Source organism: Cynoglossus semilaevis, chromosome 3, assembly GCF_000523025.1.
Source record: "Cynoglossus semilaevis isolate Cse_v1.0 chromosome 3, Cse_v1.0, whole genome shotgun sequence".
In the NCBI taxonomy this organism is placed as follows: Eukaryota; Metazoa; Chordata; class Actinopteri; order Pleuronectiformes; family Cynoglossidae; genus Cynoglossus; species Cynoglossus semilaevis.
In genome coordinates, this window is record NC_024309.1 from 3390098 (window position 1) to 3409489 (window position 19392).

General features: G+C 40.9%; 3 protein-coding genes across 3 annotated transcripts in view; 2 read left to right on the plus strand and 1 right to left on the minus strand.

The window, feature by feature from the left end:
• Positions 1–836, minus strand: part of ngdn (neuroguidin, EIF4E binding protein) — a 2697-nt gene extending 1861 nt beyond the window's left edge. The window contains exons 1-3 of the mRNA XM_008307492.3: positions 723–836; positions 427–486; positions 140–212 (exon numbers count right to left, since the gene is read on the minus strand). Of these exons, the coding sequence (XP_008305714.1) occupies positions 140–212; positions 427–486; positions 723–743 (154 nt within the window). The 5' untranslated portion in view covers positions 744–836. The remainder of the gene's footprint in view (positions 1–139; positions 213–426; positions 487–722) is intronic.
• Positions 837–1978: 1142 nt separating this feature from the next.
• Positions 1979–4031, plus strand: cebp1 (CCAAT/enhancer binding protein (C/EBP) 1). Its single transcript, XM_008307495.3, has 3 exons — positions 1979–2136; positions 2833–3126; positions 3224–4031. Exons 1-3 carry the CDS (start codon positions 2134–2136, stop codon positions 3521–3523), a joined length of 597 nt encoding a protein of 198 aa, XP_008305717.2. The 5' UTR covers positions 1979–2133; the 3' UTR covers positions 3524–4031.
• Positions 4032–8256: 4225 nt separating this feature from the next.
• On the plus strand, positions 8257–19159 carry slc22a17 (solute carrier family 22 member 17). Its single transcript, XM_008307493.3, has 10 exons — positions 8257–8930; positions 9928–10473; positions 13924–14027; positions 15288–15442; positions 15537–15702; positions 16128–16252; positions 17110–17215; positions 17311–17534; positions 18286–18397; positions 18612–19159. Exons 2-10 carry the CDS (start codon positions 10000–10002, stop codon positions 18886–18888), a joined length of 1743 nt encoding a protein of 580 aa, XP_008305715.1. The 5' UTR covers positions 8257–8930; positions 9928–9999; the 3' UTR covers positions 18889–19159.
• The last annotated feature ends 233 nt before the right edge of the window (positions 19160–19392 follow it).

Genomic DNA, 19392 nt, shown 5'->3' on the forward strand with positions numbered 1-19392 from the left:
TAACAATAACATAGGTTAAAATTCATATGTAGCGTTTTATAGAGATCATATTTGATCATTTGAATATTCAGTTATATTTTAGCAAAAGTTGAAATGGAATAAAAAAAAAAAACAGACACTTTTTGATCCTGGCTGCTTACCTGTGAGGTCTTAAAACCTCCATCTTTGACTTTTGTGGTCAGTCCACGGACATGACTTGTAACCGAGGCAATCTGGATGACAAAATGTAAATGTATCAATATCGATAATCAATATCGTTCCAATATCAATGTGTTTGAAATATTGATTCAAATAGTCCTCCGTTGGCTCCCAATTATGTTATCATGTAAAATCAAATAGATCCGAGGAAACGCGTTGCTGTTATAATAAACCAAATTTGATCTATATATGACGTGTCTGTTTGTTCATTCTCTGAGCAGCTCGTACCTGTTCCGTGAGATTATTCAGCAGCTGAACGACTTTCGGCAAATCGCTTTCAATTAAATCCTGTCAAAACACAGATATATGGTTGAGGTTAGTTAGTTGCTGTAACAGTTTGGCCGGGTAGCTAACTGTTAGCTACTTCTCTCAAAACTCATACAACTTTATTACAGGATAATAATAAACCTTTTCTGCGAAGCACATACTTAATGTCCAAAATCATCACAACTGTGAACTCACAACCATTGCGTACATGTAAACCCATTTAATCTTTAAATTATTATCATCTCCCGTCTACTCACGTTGTCAATGGTGGCAGCCATTTTGAACTCGTAGTAGTGCTGTACGGAAGCCGCAGAGGACAAAGACAGAAAGGCGCTACACGAGCAGTATGTGTTCAATGCCCTATTACCAGAAGAGGGCTGCTACGAAGCCTTGAATGATATAAAAATAATTTATAATGTTATGATTAATAAACAACATATATTCCTTCGGAATAATAAACATTTTCAATTGCAAATATAATATTTTTAATAAATCAATGGTTAATTATATAATATTGTGCAAGTGTTAGAAATTAGATTAATAATAATACATTAAGATTGTAATAAGATACAATACATTGTTTGAAGAATGTGAGGCCGTAGTGTTAGTGTCAGACTTAAAACATGATTTTTAAGTTATATTAAGGTACCTTAATAAATTATATTGCTGTGCTTTGTAAATGTTTTTATACAAGGCAAACCGTAAAAATCCAACTCCAAGAATGAAATTGATCTATGCTCCTTAATGAAATTATACACTTAAACAAGAGCTGTGCTTTGGTGGACTTAGCATTTTAGCCCTTCTGTTTTTCCAGCTACTACTTCTGTGTTCTGCATTTTATGTTTTACAATTGTATATTCAAAAATGGCCTATTGTTTTGATGTTTTTGCGTAATGTGGACAAAAGCTCATACTTACACTGTTGAGATTTGTCATTTTCATTTCTCAAGAAAATATGATGTACTTTTATATATACTTTTCTACATCTTGGGACAGCCAATTAACTAGTAGTTATTGGGCTTGAAACTGAAGAATTGCAGTCCTAATGTATTTTGGCTGTATTGCTGGTGTGTATTACAGATGGGTTAAACAGAAAATAATTTCCCCTGAGGGAATTAATATAGTACCAAAAATAATAATAATAACAAAAACAACAACAACAATACTACTACTACTACTACTTTTTCCATTCATCCATATAAAAGAAATAAACTAAAGCCTAACATATATATTACTACATGCTTGGACAGGAAGGGTGGAAAAGACCTTAACGAAGAATGTATTGTCTGTTAATGTTATGTAGAAATACTGCTTACACCTCCACACCCCAACCTCCTCATATAACTCCTCAAACGTTAACTAACACTTAATTTAGTTACATTGACAGAAAGTAATGATGTAATAATGTAAATGTATGTGTGTGTTGGGTGGAGGGGATTCAAATGTTTTAAGTACTTTCACCAAGAATAGAGACAGAGACATAGAGAAGGGATAGAGAGGAAAGAGAAAAGGGGGGACGGGGAGGGGGTGGAGGGTGGAGAGAGAGAGGGTTGAAAGGAAGTGATGGAGTCATCGCCGCCATCATTCTCACCATCAACAGTGGAAAAGAACCTGTCTCTGACTCTGGCTCTCACAGTCGACAATACTACGCAGACCCCGAAAAAGAGTCATGGTGAGTTTGCTCAGAATTTTATTCTTGCAGTTAAACATAATTTTACTAAACAGACTGAATTTTAGAATTGTTATTTCATATTAACGATAAAACCAATTTCCAGAAAAATACAAGAAGTAAATCAAGCTGCAAGCCTTAACCGAGCCGACGTTCTTTATGTTACCATTTTAAGAGATACATTTTTATACAATTACTACGACTTATTAAAATAAAATAAAATTTATAACATCATTGTGTTCGTTTATATGGTGACATTTATTCATGTTTTCAAATCATAAAATTATTTTCAGCTCTTCATGAATTGTGAGAGAAATCTCTTGTAAAAGTGGCTACAAACAAAAAACATATTTAGTTGTACCAAATAAATAAATAGAATAGAAAAATTAAACATTTAAACATTTATTTATTTGGTACAACTAATACCAAATAAATAAATAGAATAGAAAAACTTAAAACTGCACCATTTTACTCAATGAATTAAACCAAATAGCTTAATGTAAAAGTAAAAGTTTTTCATCCTCCTGAAGGTCCGAGGATGAAATGAAACGAGGATGAAATTTTCAATCTATCTTCTTTATAATTAGTTTCATATTGCCGACAGTTTCTTTATGATTGTGAAAAATTTGATTGCTCATTTGGTCTGACATGTGACATGTTCCTACTAACTGTTCAACTCCACCTCGGACCCCCGTCCAGATGTCTGATTCCAGGGTGTCTTCTGTCATCCAGGAGTGGGTGAATGCCTTCCCAGGTCAGACCCACACTCTGAGCCCTGTCACCTCGATCCAGGCTGAACCTACCAGTGAGCTGAACCATATGGAGATGATACCATACAGTCAGTCTCAGGGAATGATGAGACAGAGCAGTGAAGACAGAGTGGCCGAGCAAATGATAGGGATGTCGTACCTGCCGTACCCCACAAACTGTCTGGGCAACATGTCGAATGTAGTGAGCACCAACCAGCACCAGAGCCATGCCAGCAGTCAGCAGGTGACCCTGAGGCTTTTCATTCATGTTTCTAATCAATGATTTAATCATTAAAAAAAAGACTCATTCGGCTGAGCTCATTTTTGTTTATGACCTCCAGGATTTCTCTGTTTTCCTTCGTCCAACTCTGAGGCCCCCTGTGAACAAAAGGAGCATCAGCAAGGACAGCGCAGAGTACCGGCTCAGACGAGAGAGGAACAACATCGCTGTGAGGAAGAGCCGCGACAAAGCCCGCAGAAGGATCCTGCTGACCCAGCAGAGAGCAATGCAGCTACAGGAGGAGAACCAGAAGCTACAGATGAGGATAGGGCAGCTGACACAGGAGCTGGATACTCTGAAACACATCCTGTCACAGCGACACCTGCAGGGTGCTGACGACGGAGGAAAACCTACTATCTGAGCACAGACCAAAGAAACTGCTTCTCATCTCGTCAACATCCAGGTCCAGCAGGTACAGTCCACAGTGGTTACCTTGGGTTTCACTCAGGTGTTTTCACTTTGTTTCAAACTGTGGCATACAGCATGTAGAAACCAAAGTACCAGCAGTAGAGACCACATTGTAAATCCAAGATGCACAACCTAAACTTGCTGAAATCTTAAAGTTGACATTGACAGCCAGGTGCCTGAGTCTGTGTATTTCCTAAATCACACAGCATTACACTTTTTATAGACCATAAACCAGACCTGGGCAAACTACGGACCGAGGCCCGGATATGGCCTGTTTGGCATTTTAATCTGGCCCACCATTATCATTATATTTCTGACTTTTCCCTGCAATGCCTGCATTTCCCCAATAGATAGCGTAAACACATTTATATTACACAAAATAAAACATTAGTATGTGGTTCTGAATGTGCAAAAAATGCTTACAGTTTTCTAATTGTAGACAGTAAAATGGTTATGATCTGTCTTTATTTAATGTGTCGTCAATGAGTACTGAGAATATGTGCTTAAATAAACAGAGAGATAACAACTAAACTAATGAACTCTCAATTCAGAATGCTAAAACTGTCCAAAACGTTAATATTTAATTCCCTCATTTCTTACTTTTTATCTTATGCATTTTATTATTTTTTTTGATAATGTTGAAAAACAGTTAACTGGTCTCATGACTCAAGTTGATGATTGTATCTAAAACNCCAAAAAACAAGACTGAAAACAAGATCCTTCTATAAGAAAATATACTTGTCTAGTTATTGTCGTTCTTGTGTTGAAGGACTAGACTATTTATTTGACTGTTTTGTAACATAAAGAGTGTCAGCCAAAAGGCTGTAGAGTGGAGACCAAATAATTCAGTTCAAGACCCCTCTTCAAAAGAACAAGATGCCAGTGTTTGGAATCCCATTTAGAGGGAAATAGATGACCAAACCACAATAAACCACAAGTTTCTGTACTATCTACGTGTTATATCTATATATTTCCTCCATCCTGAATTACAACATCTGCACATACTATTAAGTAAGACATAAAATAGTCTTCGGAGCCGTAGACTACAACATGTTTGTGGTCGTTAGTTGAGATATTTCTTCGTATTTATGAATACATTCTTTGACAACAAAAGCAGAGGAACATTCATAATCCACTTACATTCATTTCTTATATTCAGTTTATAGTTTAAACTAAAACTTAACACAGCATAATGACCGTGGCTCCTCACAATTGTACATATGTCAAAAATCTCCCGGGGGAGCGATCCGCCCCGAGCCATTCAGAGCTCTACGTCTGACATGCTGTTTTAATTAAGTTTATTAAACCATTGCTTAATCATTTACCTGACATTTGTACTGACGTTGTAAATGTTGTTGCCCAAGACAATTTCACAAGAAACTGTGGTTTCACAGAGATTCAACAAAATCCAAGTCTCTTTATTCTGTAAAATACACTGTATCATACAAGGAAATCTAAGGCACTTACAATCTTTTTTGCCAGTGCTTACTGTATTTAGACAATTTTGTAACTAAATAAATAAAGAATTTCTTTTGTAAGTGACAAACTCTGTCTTTCTTATGCAACATCTGACCCTGATCTTACTCAAAACGCCCTCGCTGATCCTCATTTGCATCCTCCGTCAGGGACCATGCACCTGTCACATCATTTACCATAAGTCGGTCTAGCCACAGAAACGGACGTCATGCCATGGACCGTTGTGCACCAGCGGTTTCCCTTTGTGGGATGGGCAAGATTTCGACACAGCGGAGGACGGGGACGAGGAGAACAGAGATAGTATCAGTGTCTCGGCTGCCAGGGCCTTCCTGTGGCTGTGATGATGTTAGTGAAGGGACAGAGAGATAGGGCTGGTGGTGGGTGGGCGAGCAGGTGGGGGTAAGGGGGTCCAACAGGCAAAACATATTGTTTTTTCCCTCTCAATTACAAGTTATGTCACTTTGGATAACAATTGTTTTTTAATAATAAAAACGTAATCCCTTTGGTGCATTAAGAAAATAAATTGAAATTAAATTCCTCTTTATTTACCTATTGTCTGTTTGGCAAATAAATAAATAAACATGGCCATGTCATCATGGTACAATGGTTTTATCTCAAGCAATGTTGGGTGTAAAGCTCACCCACATTTCCCCCACACCCATGCATGCACGGACCAAGTCTTTAGTGGATTATTTGTTCTAATCCAGACTCAAAACCCAAACTATTATTTTAACTCATAATTGAGGAATTGTTTAAATTATTAGATTAACTATTTTCTATCTGCTCCATTTATCACTGCCGACAGCCCTTAACCATATTTAATCGCTTTTGCTAAATACTAGCAACATTAACTGTTGAACAGTTGATCTAACTTCTGTAACTGTTTTTCCATTTCTGCTCTATTTAACTTCATGCCTCAGCCTTTTATGGTAACTAATAACTTTATGCGTTTATATTTTAAACATTTTCAACACATTTTCTGTGCTTTTTTTCAACCAGCATCATTTTTAAAAAAAAGAGTGAAAGTGTGGCTTGTATGTGTGTGTTTAGAGTCGCTTGGTGTCTCTAGCTGTGTGACCATGTCTGTTGAAATGTCCTGCAGGGTTGTGTGGGGCAATCCTTGGTCCCAGGACTGCAACATCTCCACAGAATGAAGAAAGACTGTGTTTCACCTAATCCCTTCCAGGTTACTCAATAGCAGCAGCAGCAGCAGCAGCAGCAGGCCATACAACCCCCTTCTACACACAGCCCCAGTGAAGAAGTGGCTCCACTCCCAGAGCAGTTTAAATATGTGGCCATTATTAATAAAGATAAAATGAACATTGGTACCAACATGCTAAAAGCATCGGGAGACAGAAAATTGAAATTGTCCAAGCATTTTGGTTTACAGGCACTTAGCATTTACTCTTTGGTATTTTAAAAATCTAACCATTTATTTTTGTATTTGTTTATTTGTTGTTGGGCCAATGGGAAACTGCTTTTTATGGGAAACTGAGCCTTTATTATTATTATTATTATTATTATTATTATTATTATTATTATTATTGTGTCAGACATAAAAACATCTTACTCAAACTCTTTTGAAACTATCTTTCTTTTTTAAATCTACAATGTTCTTAGTCCAGAGGAAGACAGAAGACGCAATACAGTTACCACTAAATTACTGTAATACAGTCACCAAGAAAAACCCGGGGTTAATGGTCTCTAGGACACGTTGGTATGTACAATAATGGGGTCTGCAATCGAGCCCAGTTCAGTGGTAGAACATTAGACTCACTGTTATGTAGGTACAAATGACCTTTCTGGTATTTAAAATATGTGGGGGACAGGACAACACCACCCTTTGCTGAACATTCCCGCCACACGTGAAATATCTTTTGAAATGGCAGGCAGATTGTAGTCCAAATCCAATGTCCACTTTCACCCTGTGACGTATGTAAATGTGCACAGTTCATTTGAGCTGCCGTTACATGGTGACTGGGCTAATTAATTGAACTACTGTCTCTCTCCGGTATANNNGGGGGGAGGGGGGGGAGGGAGGGGTTGAGTTACATTACATTATTTACAGAAACGGTCTCAATGCCCGTGTAGCACATTTATAGCGACCCATTCATTCATTTTGAGCGTTGTGTAGGTTTCCCAGACTTATTAGTTGTTGTTGTTGTTGTGTAGGTTTCCCAGACTTATTAAAAAGGCAATTACAAATACTGTAGTATCACGTATTTTACAAATCGTTCAGCAACCCTTATTTTAACAATGGCAAAGGAAAAGTGATCAATCCCGATGCTGATATTAAAAGATTTATTTTAATGTGGGACTACAAAATGAGTAGGACTGGCTGAAACAATGACACAAAGCGTCCTTTGGTTCTTTTGATGATTTATAGTTTAGTTTAATGTTAGGGAATGTATAATTGGACGGGAAATTAGTTTGTCTTAACTGATGTTTGTTCAATATGGCGGTAAATGACTGCACAGAAATGAGAGAACGGTGTATAACGTTTCACGCCAATACTAACTACATTTGAACGATTTCATATCCGTGGGGAAAACGAGCCTGGAGGATATAGACGCAGAATATCAGTCAGCCCTCTTCCTCTACTGATGTATGACTTCTGGCACCACCACGTGGCTGATTATACAATAGGCCCTATGTATCAGAGAGTACACGAGGTGCAGATGTCTCACTCTGGTATTCATACTATGAACAACCAATCTAAGATGCTTTAAGTATGGGGCAATCCCTTTTACGAATTCTGGTAGAGTATTTCAAGTTATTATAGAAAAGTACTATCAAAACTATATGTTTTATTTCTATTTTTGTATATAAGAATAAAGCATAAGGACATCATTAGAATTTAATTTCCTTCTACCGTGTGAGTTATTAATTTTGCACATTCAGTGTGTTATTGTCCAACTGTATAATGTAATTCAAATTTGTATTGATGACAAATGTGAAACTAGTCGATGTCACAGGAAAATTTAAAAAAGAAATATTGTGGAATATTTTGAGGAAAAAGTTATTTTTAACATATCACATGAAATACACCTTTATTCTCATTAACTACATAAACGTTTATACATTACCATCTTTATTCTTAAATTCTTTATTTTTAGTATAATGACCTTATTCTCGTTAATTTACTACTTTTTCCAAGACTTTATTATCTTAGATGTACAATTTTACAATTGTATTCTATTAATTGTATTTATTCATATGTAATACTGTATGTGGGCCACATTATTGTATAACAAAAATAGAAGAAAATAAAAATAATTTGCAGCTTTTTGTCATTGATGAACGCATATGGGAGGACTGTAGACCTTGCTTGAGCGGCTTCTCTTTATATAGAACAGATCTTTGAGACCCGTGACACGCGGCTACGTCGCTTTGACGGTTTTAGCCGATCACTGTCGAAGTTTTCCCGAGTCCCTAGCACCTTCACACGGGCTTCTTCGGTCGGTGTGGTTTTTTCCAGCTTCTCTTTGTCCGTCTGCAGCGGAACGACGGCAGGTTTTCCTCAGCTGAAGTTGACGCACTGCTCTACGAGTGTAAAATGTCGACAGCCAGACAGTTTGAATTAGACACAAACGGCCGGAGTACGACGTAGCATCTCACATCTCCCAGCGACTGAGGGTGAGCTGTGGTCAGGTCAGGGTGACAGCAGCCCGGCGTCCTTTGTTGTGACAGTAGCGGTGTTTGTCAGAGAACGTCCTCGGAAAAGACAGACATGTCTCGTAAAACTGTCGGAGCGTCTGTGCGTCGAGGTTCGGAGGAGATTCGATGACCGCGGAGAGAAAGTAGACTCCCCTCAGCCGTCACTGTTTGAATGTGCGGAGGAGACGACGAGCGGCCGGCAGCATCTTCTAACGACGTTTTCAAAGGTTAGTGACTGGAAATGTGTCGTTCCAAAGCTAGTGGTGGAAGTGGATCTGCTGCCGGGGCAGGTGTGACTCCGGTCTTACAGGCAGCATGGCTCTGTGTGGCCCAGCTGCGTTTGTTTTTCTCGGGTTTACATCATTGTTGTGTTCCAGTCTCGGTGCCTGGTTTAGTGTAACTGTTTGGTGTTTAGTTTGTCCACAGAAGCTGGATAGACCCCGTTTTATTCACATCCCACCCCCGGCTAAAAGCTGTTATGTAATCCTTTTGGGATTCCTTTTTGTCACATTCCCAGTGTAGCGACTCGAACACTTGAAGTCCAAGGATTGACGAGAGAATGTCTAGAACATGGTAACGGGAGAGTTATGACAACACGAAGTTGTCCTCGATAATACTGCATACAAGCCATATTGTAAAAACAAGGAGATGGTTTCAAAACTATACATTCTTAAAGATTGCTAGGGTGATAGGATAGAACAGGAAGTAACTTCTAAGGACAAGAGTTGACAGCCAGACATCTAAAAACACAGACGGGACACAACTAAAATGACCAGACTGGGCTAAAGAAATGTATTACGAGCTAAGACCGTTGAAAAACCATGGCAACACTAACACTGGACATGGTTGGTGGAGATCAGAAAAGTGCCCAAAACACTATGGACAAGTTTGAGCCGAAATGGGTTGTGGGACAAATTTGACTTCTGAGGACAATTACCCAAAAGTTATCCTGTCAAGGACTGGCTAATCCATCTGCAGGGTTACAAGGTAACTGATAGATTTAGGTTAAGGACAGTGTGTCGGGGTTTAGATTACTGTTTATGGCTAATAGGAGACATTTATATTCTAGAGGACAATATTGACATAGTTTCACAACAAGGTAAGGACACGTTTAAGGTTGCCTGGTTTAAAATGAGCATCTGCCACTAGAGACAGACAGTAGGAGTTCCCATAGCTCTTAAGGTCAGTCCTATATTTTATATTACTCATCTCTTTCTTCCACAGAGCTGGTCTACGCCTCCTGGATACAAAGCACAGCAACCACACGCTGACCTCCACCTTTAACCGCCGCCGACGATGACATCCCCAGACTCACCCCCCCTTGTCTCCCCTTCCCCATGCCCTGCTCCACCTCCGTCTGTCCCCTCCTCCCCAGTGCCATCCTCGCCGGCTCCCTCCTCCTCATCTCTCCCGGTGCCCCCCTCCCTGCCTCCTACTGGTGAAGTGATGGTGCTGGCCCTGGGCAGGAAGAAGCAGAGGGTTCTGATAGCTCTCTCCATTCTCCCCAACCTCTTCCTGGCCTTTCTTCTTTCCTCTGATTCCCTCATCACCCTCTCCCCACCACACCACTGCCATCTACCGGGGCCTTTGCCCTCCCTGGAGATGCTGAACACTTCCTTTCCCTGGGAGAAGGGGACGGGGCCCGGCCACAGCAGGGGCCCGTCCCAGTGCAAGCAGTATGCCAACGGCAGCCAGTCAGCGGTGGTGGACTGTGAGGCTGGCTGGGACTACAACGTAACAGAGGGGCTGAGAAACAACATCGTGACAGAGGTACAGTCCCAATTCTCGGGCTGACAGGCCTGGCCTAGTTTGTGTAGAGTAAAGTTTGGTTCTTTTTTTTAATCATCATGCTGAGCACACACTCTCTTGTTTTGCAAGCACTGGTAAAGTTCAGAGCAGATCTGGGTTTTTAAGGGACCAGACCAGTGCTTTATAGCATCTATTAGCTTAGTTTTAACAGACAAGTTGGGGGGTCACTGCAGCCAAGCGTCAAGGAAATGTTAGAGATGCACCCACTTACCTTGTAAAACAAGGTATTTCAACTGCATTCACAGCGCCTCCTACATATCGGAGAGAATGTCTCTGTTTAAAAATGCATATTAAAAATGCTTGCTATTAAATATTATGGAGAGAGTACACAGATTATTGTAAGTGGTATTATGTAATAAATGTAATTAAAAAACAGGTCATTATAGCATTAGTGCTTACTCGAGCACTCTCACTCCATAATGTTTTAGGTCAATTGTAGTACATGATGTAATCAACTTCTGTGAAGGGTTTTCACGCCTTCACATTAATGCCAGGTGTGGCCTGTACTGGCAGGTAGGGTAAAGGTTACATAACTTGTAACCTTTAACTTGTCAATATATAGTTGGAGTATGTGGGTATGTTTTAAAAGACCAGCTCTGGTTTACTCATCATCCAGATGATGAAAGTGTCTGCAGAATAATAATATAAATCTTTCATAGTTGTATTTTAGTAATGCATTCAGTTCGGTTGGCTACAGTAAATCGATGTTGACCTACTGTTGATGTCCCACTGACATTTTCACCTACGGACTTCTCTATCTGATTAGACAGATTTCTGACTTCAGAGGTGGCGATGCATCTTTTAAGGCTCTCATGGAATTTCTCAGACACTGCTAGTTGTAATGTGCATGCTCAGTGCTCTGCTTGTTTTGTTTGTATATGCTGTTTGGAATTTGTTAGTCACATGATTTTAACCGTCCAATTTTGAGACCCGTTTGGTGTCTTCACTTTGGTTTGATGTAGTTTGGTCTGCTAAGCTTCACATGTCAGTCCTAATCCATCTTGTTATTAGACATGCCTGGTGCACAGTGAGGTTTGAATCGGAGCAATCACACATATTGTAACTTCAGCAGGGTTGAAATTAAAGAAATCTGTGAGACACATTCTGTGTCTCTGAACCGTGGGTCAGGTTTAAAGAGGAGAAAATATATGTTACCTGCTCCAGTATTAACTAGTGACCTTTAGCACAACTCGCCCAAATTTGTCACCTTATTGTCAAGTGTTTAGTGGGTAGGCCTGACTGTTCAGTCAGGAACTCTGGGTCTGCTGCACTGGATGTATATTAATCTTCAGTGAGACAGTGTTACAAGAGAGTAAAACTTGACAAAAATGAGGCAAGATGGCAGTAAGGCTACTTTAAGATGTAACTACCGTACATGACTGTTTTCTCCTGTTATTTAAAGCTTGAGACTTTAACTCATCAAAAAGGAACATTGATGACTGTTCATAAACCACAGATGATGGAACATTAATGACTTGCCTTTGGTCTTCAATGTAGCATCTTTAAGCTAACATCTGTGTTGTTACCTCCGCTGACACGCAGATTGGAGATAAGTTCAAGTTGAAAATGAAACATTTCCTCCCTTTGATGCATTTCATTTTGGTTGTTTTAGTCAGTATTTCCAGCCTGATGTTGAGTTGCAGGCAGTGTTTTTCCTTTTTAATTCTTATAAATGTAAAACCAGAAACATAATCTTGCCAGCCGACAGAGATCCTGTTCCTGAATGACCATTTAAGATGTCAATGTGGTTCCAGCATGTCCAGCTGAACAAAGCTCTTCCTGTTTTTCCTTCCTTTGTCACTGGTATTTTATTTTTTAAATTTATTTCAGAGATGGATTTTTGAGTCACTGCTCGATTAGTGTTTAATTTTTTTTTAACAGTTTTATTCTCATGCTTCTGTTCATCTCTGTGCCTGCTGACGTAGAGACCACACCCATTGTTCCAGGCTGTGGCATCAGGGTGTTTTAATCCACCCACACCACTACAGCTGAACAGATACACAAGCACTGCTATGGGAGCTGTTCAGCAAGAGCACGGAAATAACTCAGAACAAGGAGAGGCTGAATGCCTTTTTTATCTTTTAGATTATAATGCATGTAGTTTATATTGTGTGTTTTTTTTAGCTGTTATGATGATTATGATCTGTTCCTGCTGGGCTGCTTTGCTTTAGTTGGACTGAGATGGTTGTCCGGACAGGAAACAGGAAGTGCCCGGATGGCCTTCATTTCTGCTTCTAATCAATAAACACTTAATCACTTGACTTGGAAGCACTGTTTTGCTTTGTGTTGTGATGTATTAGCTCCTGTCCTCAACAATTTACCTACTTTTTTATTTGTTGGTTAAAAAAAAAGAAACACAACGATGATGTGTTATGATACTACTCCATTTTGGATTCATATCTTGATTTTCAGTTTCTGCAGTCATAGCAGCTGCAGCAGATTTCAGTCCTAACGGGCACGGTGTCGCTGGCGGTGTTGCTCACGGCTTGTTCATAAAACCAGTCTGAGGAGTTTCCAAACCAGTTTCAGTGCTTTTGGCCAAAGCATTCCACCCTCATGTGCAGAGTGAGCCGTTGTGCTGCACCGACCCAGGCCCTGAGCCCTTCAGGAATGGAACAGCTAATATTATGTGACATGCTTTTATGTATTTGTGCACAGGCCTGACTATACAAGTCCTTTTCATCATTAATGGCCCTCTGTTCTCCCTCCCTCTGTTTTTTTTTACATCATTAGTATTAACATTTTGCTTTCAGTGAGCGGCAACATAAGTCAACATCAGAAGTATCTGTGTGTGTGTGTGAGTGTGTACAGATCAGTGGGTCGCCTTAATAGGATTAAAAGTCACATGTTGAGAACAAAAAATATAGTTTCCCTCTCCACAGATGTTTGAACATTGCATGTCCCTGTGCCTCTGTATTATGTGACCACAAAGAGCCTGTTACTGCTATTCCTGTTGGTGCTGCTGTTTCTGCTGCCCGGGTTGCTAATTATAAACAGAGTACACCGCCGAGTGTCCTGTCCACACACTCAGTAATGGCAAGCCGTTTAATGTCCCCTTGTCCTAAATCAAAAGTCTAAGACAAGTTTAAAAAACAAAAAGCTCCTTGTTGTGTAATCTGACCTTATCCTGCAAGTTACTCATTGATAGACATTAAATACAAAGTAATTCAGATTAAACAGTCTAAAGGCATTACTGCCAACTTTCAAACCACAGTACAGCCTCTTGTCCTGCATTACAAACAATTAAGGTGATGTCTTTAAGGTCGTTTTACAATTTATTTGGTGAAACATTTCTGAATGCTCAGAAACTCCAAAATGGTAACAAGGTGGTTTCATGCTCTTTAACATACAGACTTCTTCAGCTCCACTAATCTTCCATCTACTCCCTTCTCTTGTGTCTGTGTTGTACAGTGGGACTTGGTGTGTAACCAGTACTGGATGGTGCCTTTGGAGGAGGTGTGTTTCATTTTGGGTGTCCTTACTGGCTGCCTGAGTCTCGGCTACGCTGCTGACAGGTATGTGCCTCCCAAACTCAGTATGGTCTGCCTGCCACTGTGACACAGAAAGACAACAAAGAAAAATTACTTGCAGTAAATAAATAATAGTTTTCAGACCCACTGAAATAGGACAATTTTCCACTGCATACCTGATAATCTCTCTGATAATTGCTGTGAAGTGCTGTGCTGTGTGTATTCCACAGTAACCAGAGAAAACCCATGCTCACAAAGACTGGGAGTTGGACCAGCAAACCCCTTGTTTGTATGAAAAGTGTTCTATACTCAGATGAGCTTCTATCTAAATTGGATGCAGTGCCACCAGTGCACACCTGCATACCTCCCTGATGGGGAAGAGAAGCTCACATAATTGGTTGTTTGTGCGACCTGTAGTGGTGACTCAGCAGTATATTCATATTTAGATCAGGCATATCCTGTGTAACCTAAATCTTACTGGAGGAGCACACACTCGACTAGGTGGACGGAGAGCAGGGTTTCGGAAAGGAGGCTTCAGATATTCTCGCACATTGTAATTGCAATCATAAATCCAACATTGGTTAAAGGATTTCCTGTAATTTTAATGTTGAAACGAGGTTTAGATTTATTATTTCAGCTGGTGGTTTCTCCATCTGCAGCAGCTGCAGGCCAACAGTCGCCAGGCTGACAGATTTAGTGTTGCACATAGGAAAGGGCATCTTACTGAGCTTTTCATCACAGCAAGAAATCATTTTAACAAATATTGGTTCTGGCCACTGAGACACTGCAAAAATGATACCAACTGGTTTATACTAACCAGTTTATACCCTTGAGCACAGAATGATGAATAAGAATGGGAAAGTAAAGACATTTGTCAGCTCCACTTAGCTGCATTTTACCACTGATAATTGACACAACAGATCCTGTCTGTGTGTTTTGTGTTGTCACACTGAAAGGCACACAGGGGGAAGCTGCAGTTCTGGGGCACAGCGAGGGAGATGATGCCAGTTCAATCAGCTAACAGCCTTCATTAATTTGCTGACCAACTAAGCGTAGCATCTGTCTGTTAGGAGTGACGAAGTAATGCTGCCTCCAGAGACGGGGAGTGGAAACTGGAACAGTGTTGATCTGAAGCCTTTAAGCAAAAGAGCTGCAACTGCATTATATATATTTATCTGTCTGAAATATAACAAAATTAAATATTGGTATTGTCTTAAATGTGTCATTTTATGTTTGACAGGAACCAAAAAACAATGTCAAAATGGTTGTTAATGTGTGTGTACAAAAGCATGTCTGTTGTTGCAGGTTGGGCAGATCCAAGGCTCTGCTGACCTCACTGACTCTGTCTGTGGTCTTTGGGGTTCTGGTGTGTGTCTCTCCAAACCCCTCCATCTTCATCGTCATGCGTTTCTGTCTGGCAGCAGCCAGCGCCGGAGTCTACCTCACTCTGTACATCAGTCGTAAGTTGTTTGATTGATTGATTTTTTTCATTACGTCGTAATCAACACAGACTAAAGAGTTCACGTTTACTGACATGTTGTGTTTGTGTGCCAGGCCTGGAGCTGTGTGAACCCTCCCTGAGGCTGATGGTGACCGTCCTGGCCGGGCTCATGACCGTAGCTGGAGAGCTGCTGCTGCTCGGTGTGGCTGTTGGCTGTCAGTCTTGGAGGGGCCTGCTGGGAGCTGGAGCTGCTCCGCTAACGCTCTTTCTTAGCTACGGGTGCAGTTTTTTTCTTTTGTCTTCACTGATATCAAAGGCTTTAACCACAGAGCTTTACTGTGACTTGATTAATGCACAGTAGTAAACAAAAGGGTTGTGAGAGTGAAGGCCCCAAATAATCTTTCAATAAAGCTTCCTGATGCCAAGTGACGTGGTAAAAGCTGCTGGGCTGTATTGATTCAGCTCCATTCATCGCCCCGAGCCATTTAACTCACGTCAGAACACATTAGGCCTGGTCCTCTGAAAGTTCTCTTTCAAGATCAGCCTTCATGCCATTCTTTCTGGGAATCAATTTAATCACGTTGAGATCATTGGCAATTAATCTGAGGTTTTTATAAGGGTGAAGAAAAGACTGATCAGGGAATTAGGGAATTTGGTTCCTTATGATCTACACTGCATGTTTTCTTTCTCTTGTTGTACCACAGTATTCCTGGAGTTTTTCCAGAGTCACCTCGCTGGCTCCTTCTCTCCGAGCGATCTGCAGACATGAGTTCATTTGGCGAGAGAAGGAACTCCAACAGAGACGTGAGGGATGACGAGAGCTTTACAGGTGTGTGTGTGTATGATTGTGTGTGTGAGAGAGCATTAAGGGGTTCTACTTCCTCATTCCCTTTTTAAAATGAGGTTGACTCACCAGTGCAGGCCTGAGACTCATTCATTTATCCAGCCTGCATTATTTATGTTTGCTATTGTTTGAGCACCTATCACACACTGTTGCCTGGGAGCATGTAGTGTTTGTTTTTCCTCCAGTCATTATTTATTCAAGGAAATTAAATAATAATTGATTAAATTTCCGGCAGGTTTTATGCAGGAGCCAGAAAACAGTCTGAGCTGCATATACTGTATAAAATAAAAAAGAAAATATATAAAATAGTTTTTAATAACAGCCGTAGTGTTGGATAACAGTTGTTTTTACTTTCATACCATCTAATTAAAGACTATGAAACAACACCAATAATTATCAGTTGCATTGTTATCATCAGCCAATGCTTGTATTTACATCCTTTAACTTCATGCTGCTGCAGGGTAGAATAATTATTAGGCAGTTTGTCTCAATTATAACAGTGAAGTGGATTAAAAAAGAAAAAGAAATCTGCTCCTTATTTACCCTGAATATAACAGGAAAAATAAAGTGGAGATTTAAAAGAGAATTACTTTAGTCATTGATGTCAATGTATGCGGTTATCCTTTATTTAATTATATTTATTACTTCTGCCAGTTGAATTTCAGTAGAGTTCTGGAGGTGTCTTTTACACCAGGTCCGCAAGTCAGGTGTCCATCCAAGTTTAAAAACTGAAACATTTCAAAATCACAACATCCATCTTCCTACTTTTTCACTTATAACTCCTCTTTGTTCCCCAATCCTTATAAATGGAGAAACATTTTTGGTGCCTTTTTGTTCTACAGAGCTGGACTCGGAGCCTTCCCCCTCCTCTCGTCCTCACCTGTCCTTCCCCGAGCTCTTCCACAGCAGGAACATTTGGAAGAACATCTGTGTGCTCGGCTTCACCTCGTGAGTCACCCCCCTTTCGTTCCGTTTCCCTCTGCATCCCTCTTCCATGGAGTCACTTTGAAAATACGTGACCCTCCACGTCTGTCATCCCTCAGCTTCATCTCTCACGGCATCAGTCATTGCTACAGCTCCTTCCGAAGTGACGTCAGAGGCAACGCCCCCAGCTTCTACTGGACGTACCTGTTGTCGGTATGTGCGGGTGGCGGTGCCTGGCTCCTGCTGTGGGCAACGGTGAACAGGTGTGGTCGCCGTGGCATCCTGCTCCTGTTCATGACGATGACGGGTTTGGCCTCTCTGATCCTTCTTGGGCTCATGGAGTGTAAGTCCACTGCAGGATGTGATTTTTATAGCAATCACCAAGGAGACCTAACGATAGTCTGAGCCAATATAGTAGACCAACATTAGTCATCCACTGCCTAAAGAGTCATTTCATGGATTTTTACAATGAACTGGAACGAGGCTAAACCATAATTAAATATACTTGTTATGTTTATCTTGTTTTTCCCCCACAAATAAGGAAATAGATTGAAAGTAAAACCTGACTGCTGAGCTCATGGAAAATATGAACCACATGACTCTGTGTTTACTGCCCGGTGAGAAACACAATGTCTCCCTCGTGTGGCGGATGAAGTGAACGACATGGGGTTTTATGTAGGACACTGCAGTGGCAGCAAAGACAAAGCTGTGTCAAGTGATACCTAAATGATTTATTACAGACTGACAGGACAGATACACTGAACCACAGGAGGAGGTCACTGCTGCTCGTGTCTGCTGTCAACACTGAAGGAGGTCCAGACAGGGCTGAAGAAACAAAGGAGCCAAAGTCAATACTCCTCAACCAGTCGATCTTTATGAGACTGGTCTTCGCAGCAGTTATGTCTGTGCCTGAACTCGATCTTTGCATTTAATGACTCTTCTCTCCTAATAGTGTTTCAGGTTATGTTTGTGGTTTACTACCAGACCGTAAAAGCATCACAGTCGTCTTTATGTTTTAGAGTCGACCAGTAGAATTTGCTGCAGGTTGTTGCCCTGAAAGTATCTCCTTCTTCTCTCCTCCTTTCTTCCATCAGACCTCAGTGAGACAGCTATCACAGTTTTCTCAGTTCTGGGACTGTTCTCCTCTCAGGCCACCGCCTCACTCTGTATCCTCTTTACTGCAGAGATCATGCCCACCATTATCAGGTAGGACTGCAAACACACAAACACACACACACATGCTGTGCTGGACCCATGACATAAATAGAAAATGTTGCTGTTGTTAGAAGCCTGGTTCAACACTCAGATAATATACAGTTAGATTATGTTTAAGGTTAGGAATTTAGAGTATTTTTGAGGGGTAAAACAATCTTATAAAAGCCTTTGTTAAATGTCTGTTCTGACTTTCGTGTCTGTGCAGAGGCAGTGGTGTGGGCACCGTCCTCGCCCTGGGCTGCGTAGGACGCCTCAGCTCGCCGCTCATGGACCTGAGGAACCACTACGGCTACTTCCTCCACCATGTAGTCTATTCCTCTCTGGCCCTGCTGGCCGTGCTGTCCATACTGCTGCTTCCCGAGAGCAAGAGGAAACCGCTGCCACAGACGCTGGGCGACGGCGAGCAGTACAGACGCCCACCGCTGGGGCGGAGGAGGAGGGACAATGTGCCGCTCCTGGCAACACCCAACCCAGAGACTTAGGAAGACACGGAGGGTGGACTGTGCTGACATTAGTCAGTGTGTCTGACAGGACCCAGACGGAGGAACAACGAGGCCGATGTCTCCTGAGTCAACCTTCAGTTTTCTTTGTCTTTCTGTTCACGTGTGTGTTATTGTGTCACACCCACCCCCACACACACACACACACACACACTCTATGTTTAGCAGCACCTCTTTCTGTGACAGACACTATTCCTCCACTCTGTGTGCCTGTGGCAGAGATGTCAGCTGCTGACGCTCCACACGTGACAAATCCCTGACACTAGCTTTGTGTTGTTCTTCGCGAGCGTTGTTGGATAACAGTTGTTTTTACTTTCATACCATCTAATTAAAGACTATGAAACAACACCAATAATTATCAGTTGCATTGTTATCATCAGCCAATGCTTGTATTTACATCCTTTAACTTCATGCTGCTGCAGGGTAGAATAATTATTAGGCAGTTTGTCTCAATTATAACAGTGAAGTGGATTAAAAAAACCCTGA

Coding starts and splice junctions, on each gene's coding strand:
- cebp1 (XM_008307495.3), top strand. Junction 3,127..3,223: donor GCCATGCCAGCAGTCAGCAG/GTGACCCTGAGG, acceptor TATGACCTCCAG/GATTTCTCTGTTTTCCTTCG.
- slc22a17 (XM_008307493.3), top strand. CDS start 10,000: ATGACATCCCCAGACTCACCCCCCCTTGTCTCCCCTTCCCCATGCCCT. Junction 10,474..13,923: donor GAAACAACATCGTGACAGAG/GTACAGTCCCAA, acceptor TGTGTTGTACAG/TGGGACTTGGTGTGTAACCA. Junction 14,028..15,287: donor CTCGGCTACGCTGCTGACAG/GTATGTGCCTCC, acceptor CTGTTGTTGCAG/GTTGGGCAGATCCAAGGCTC.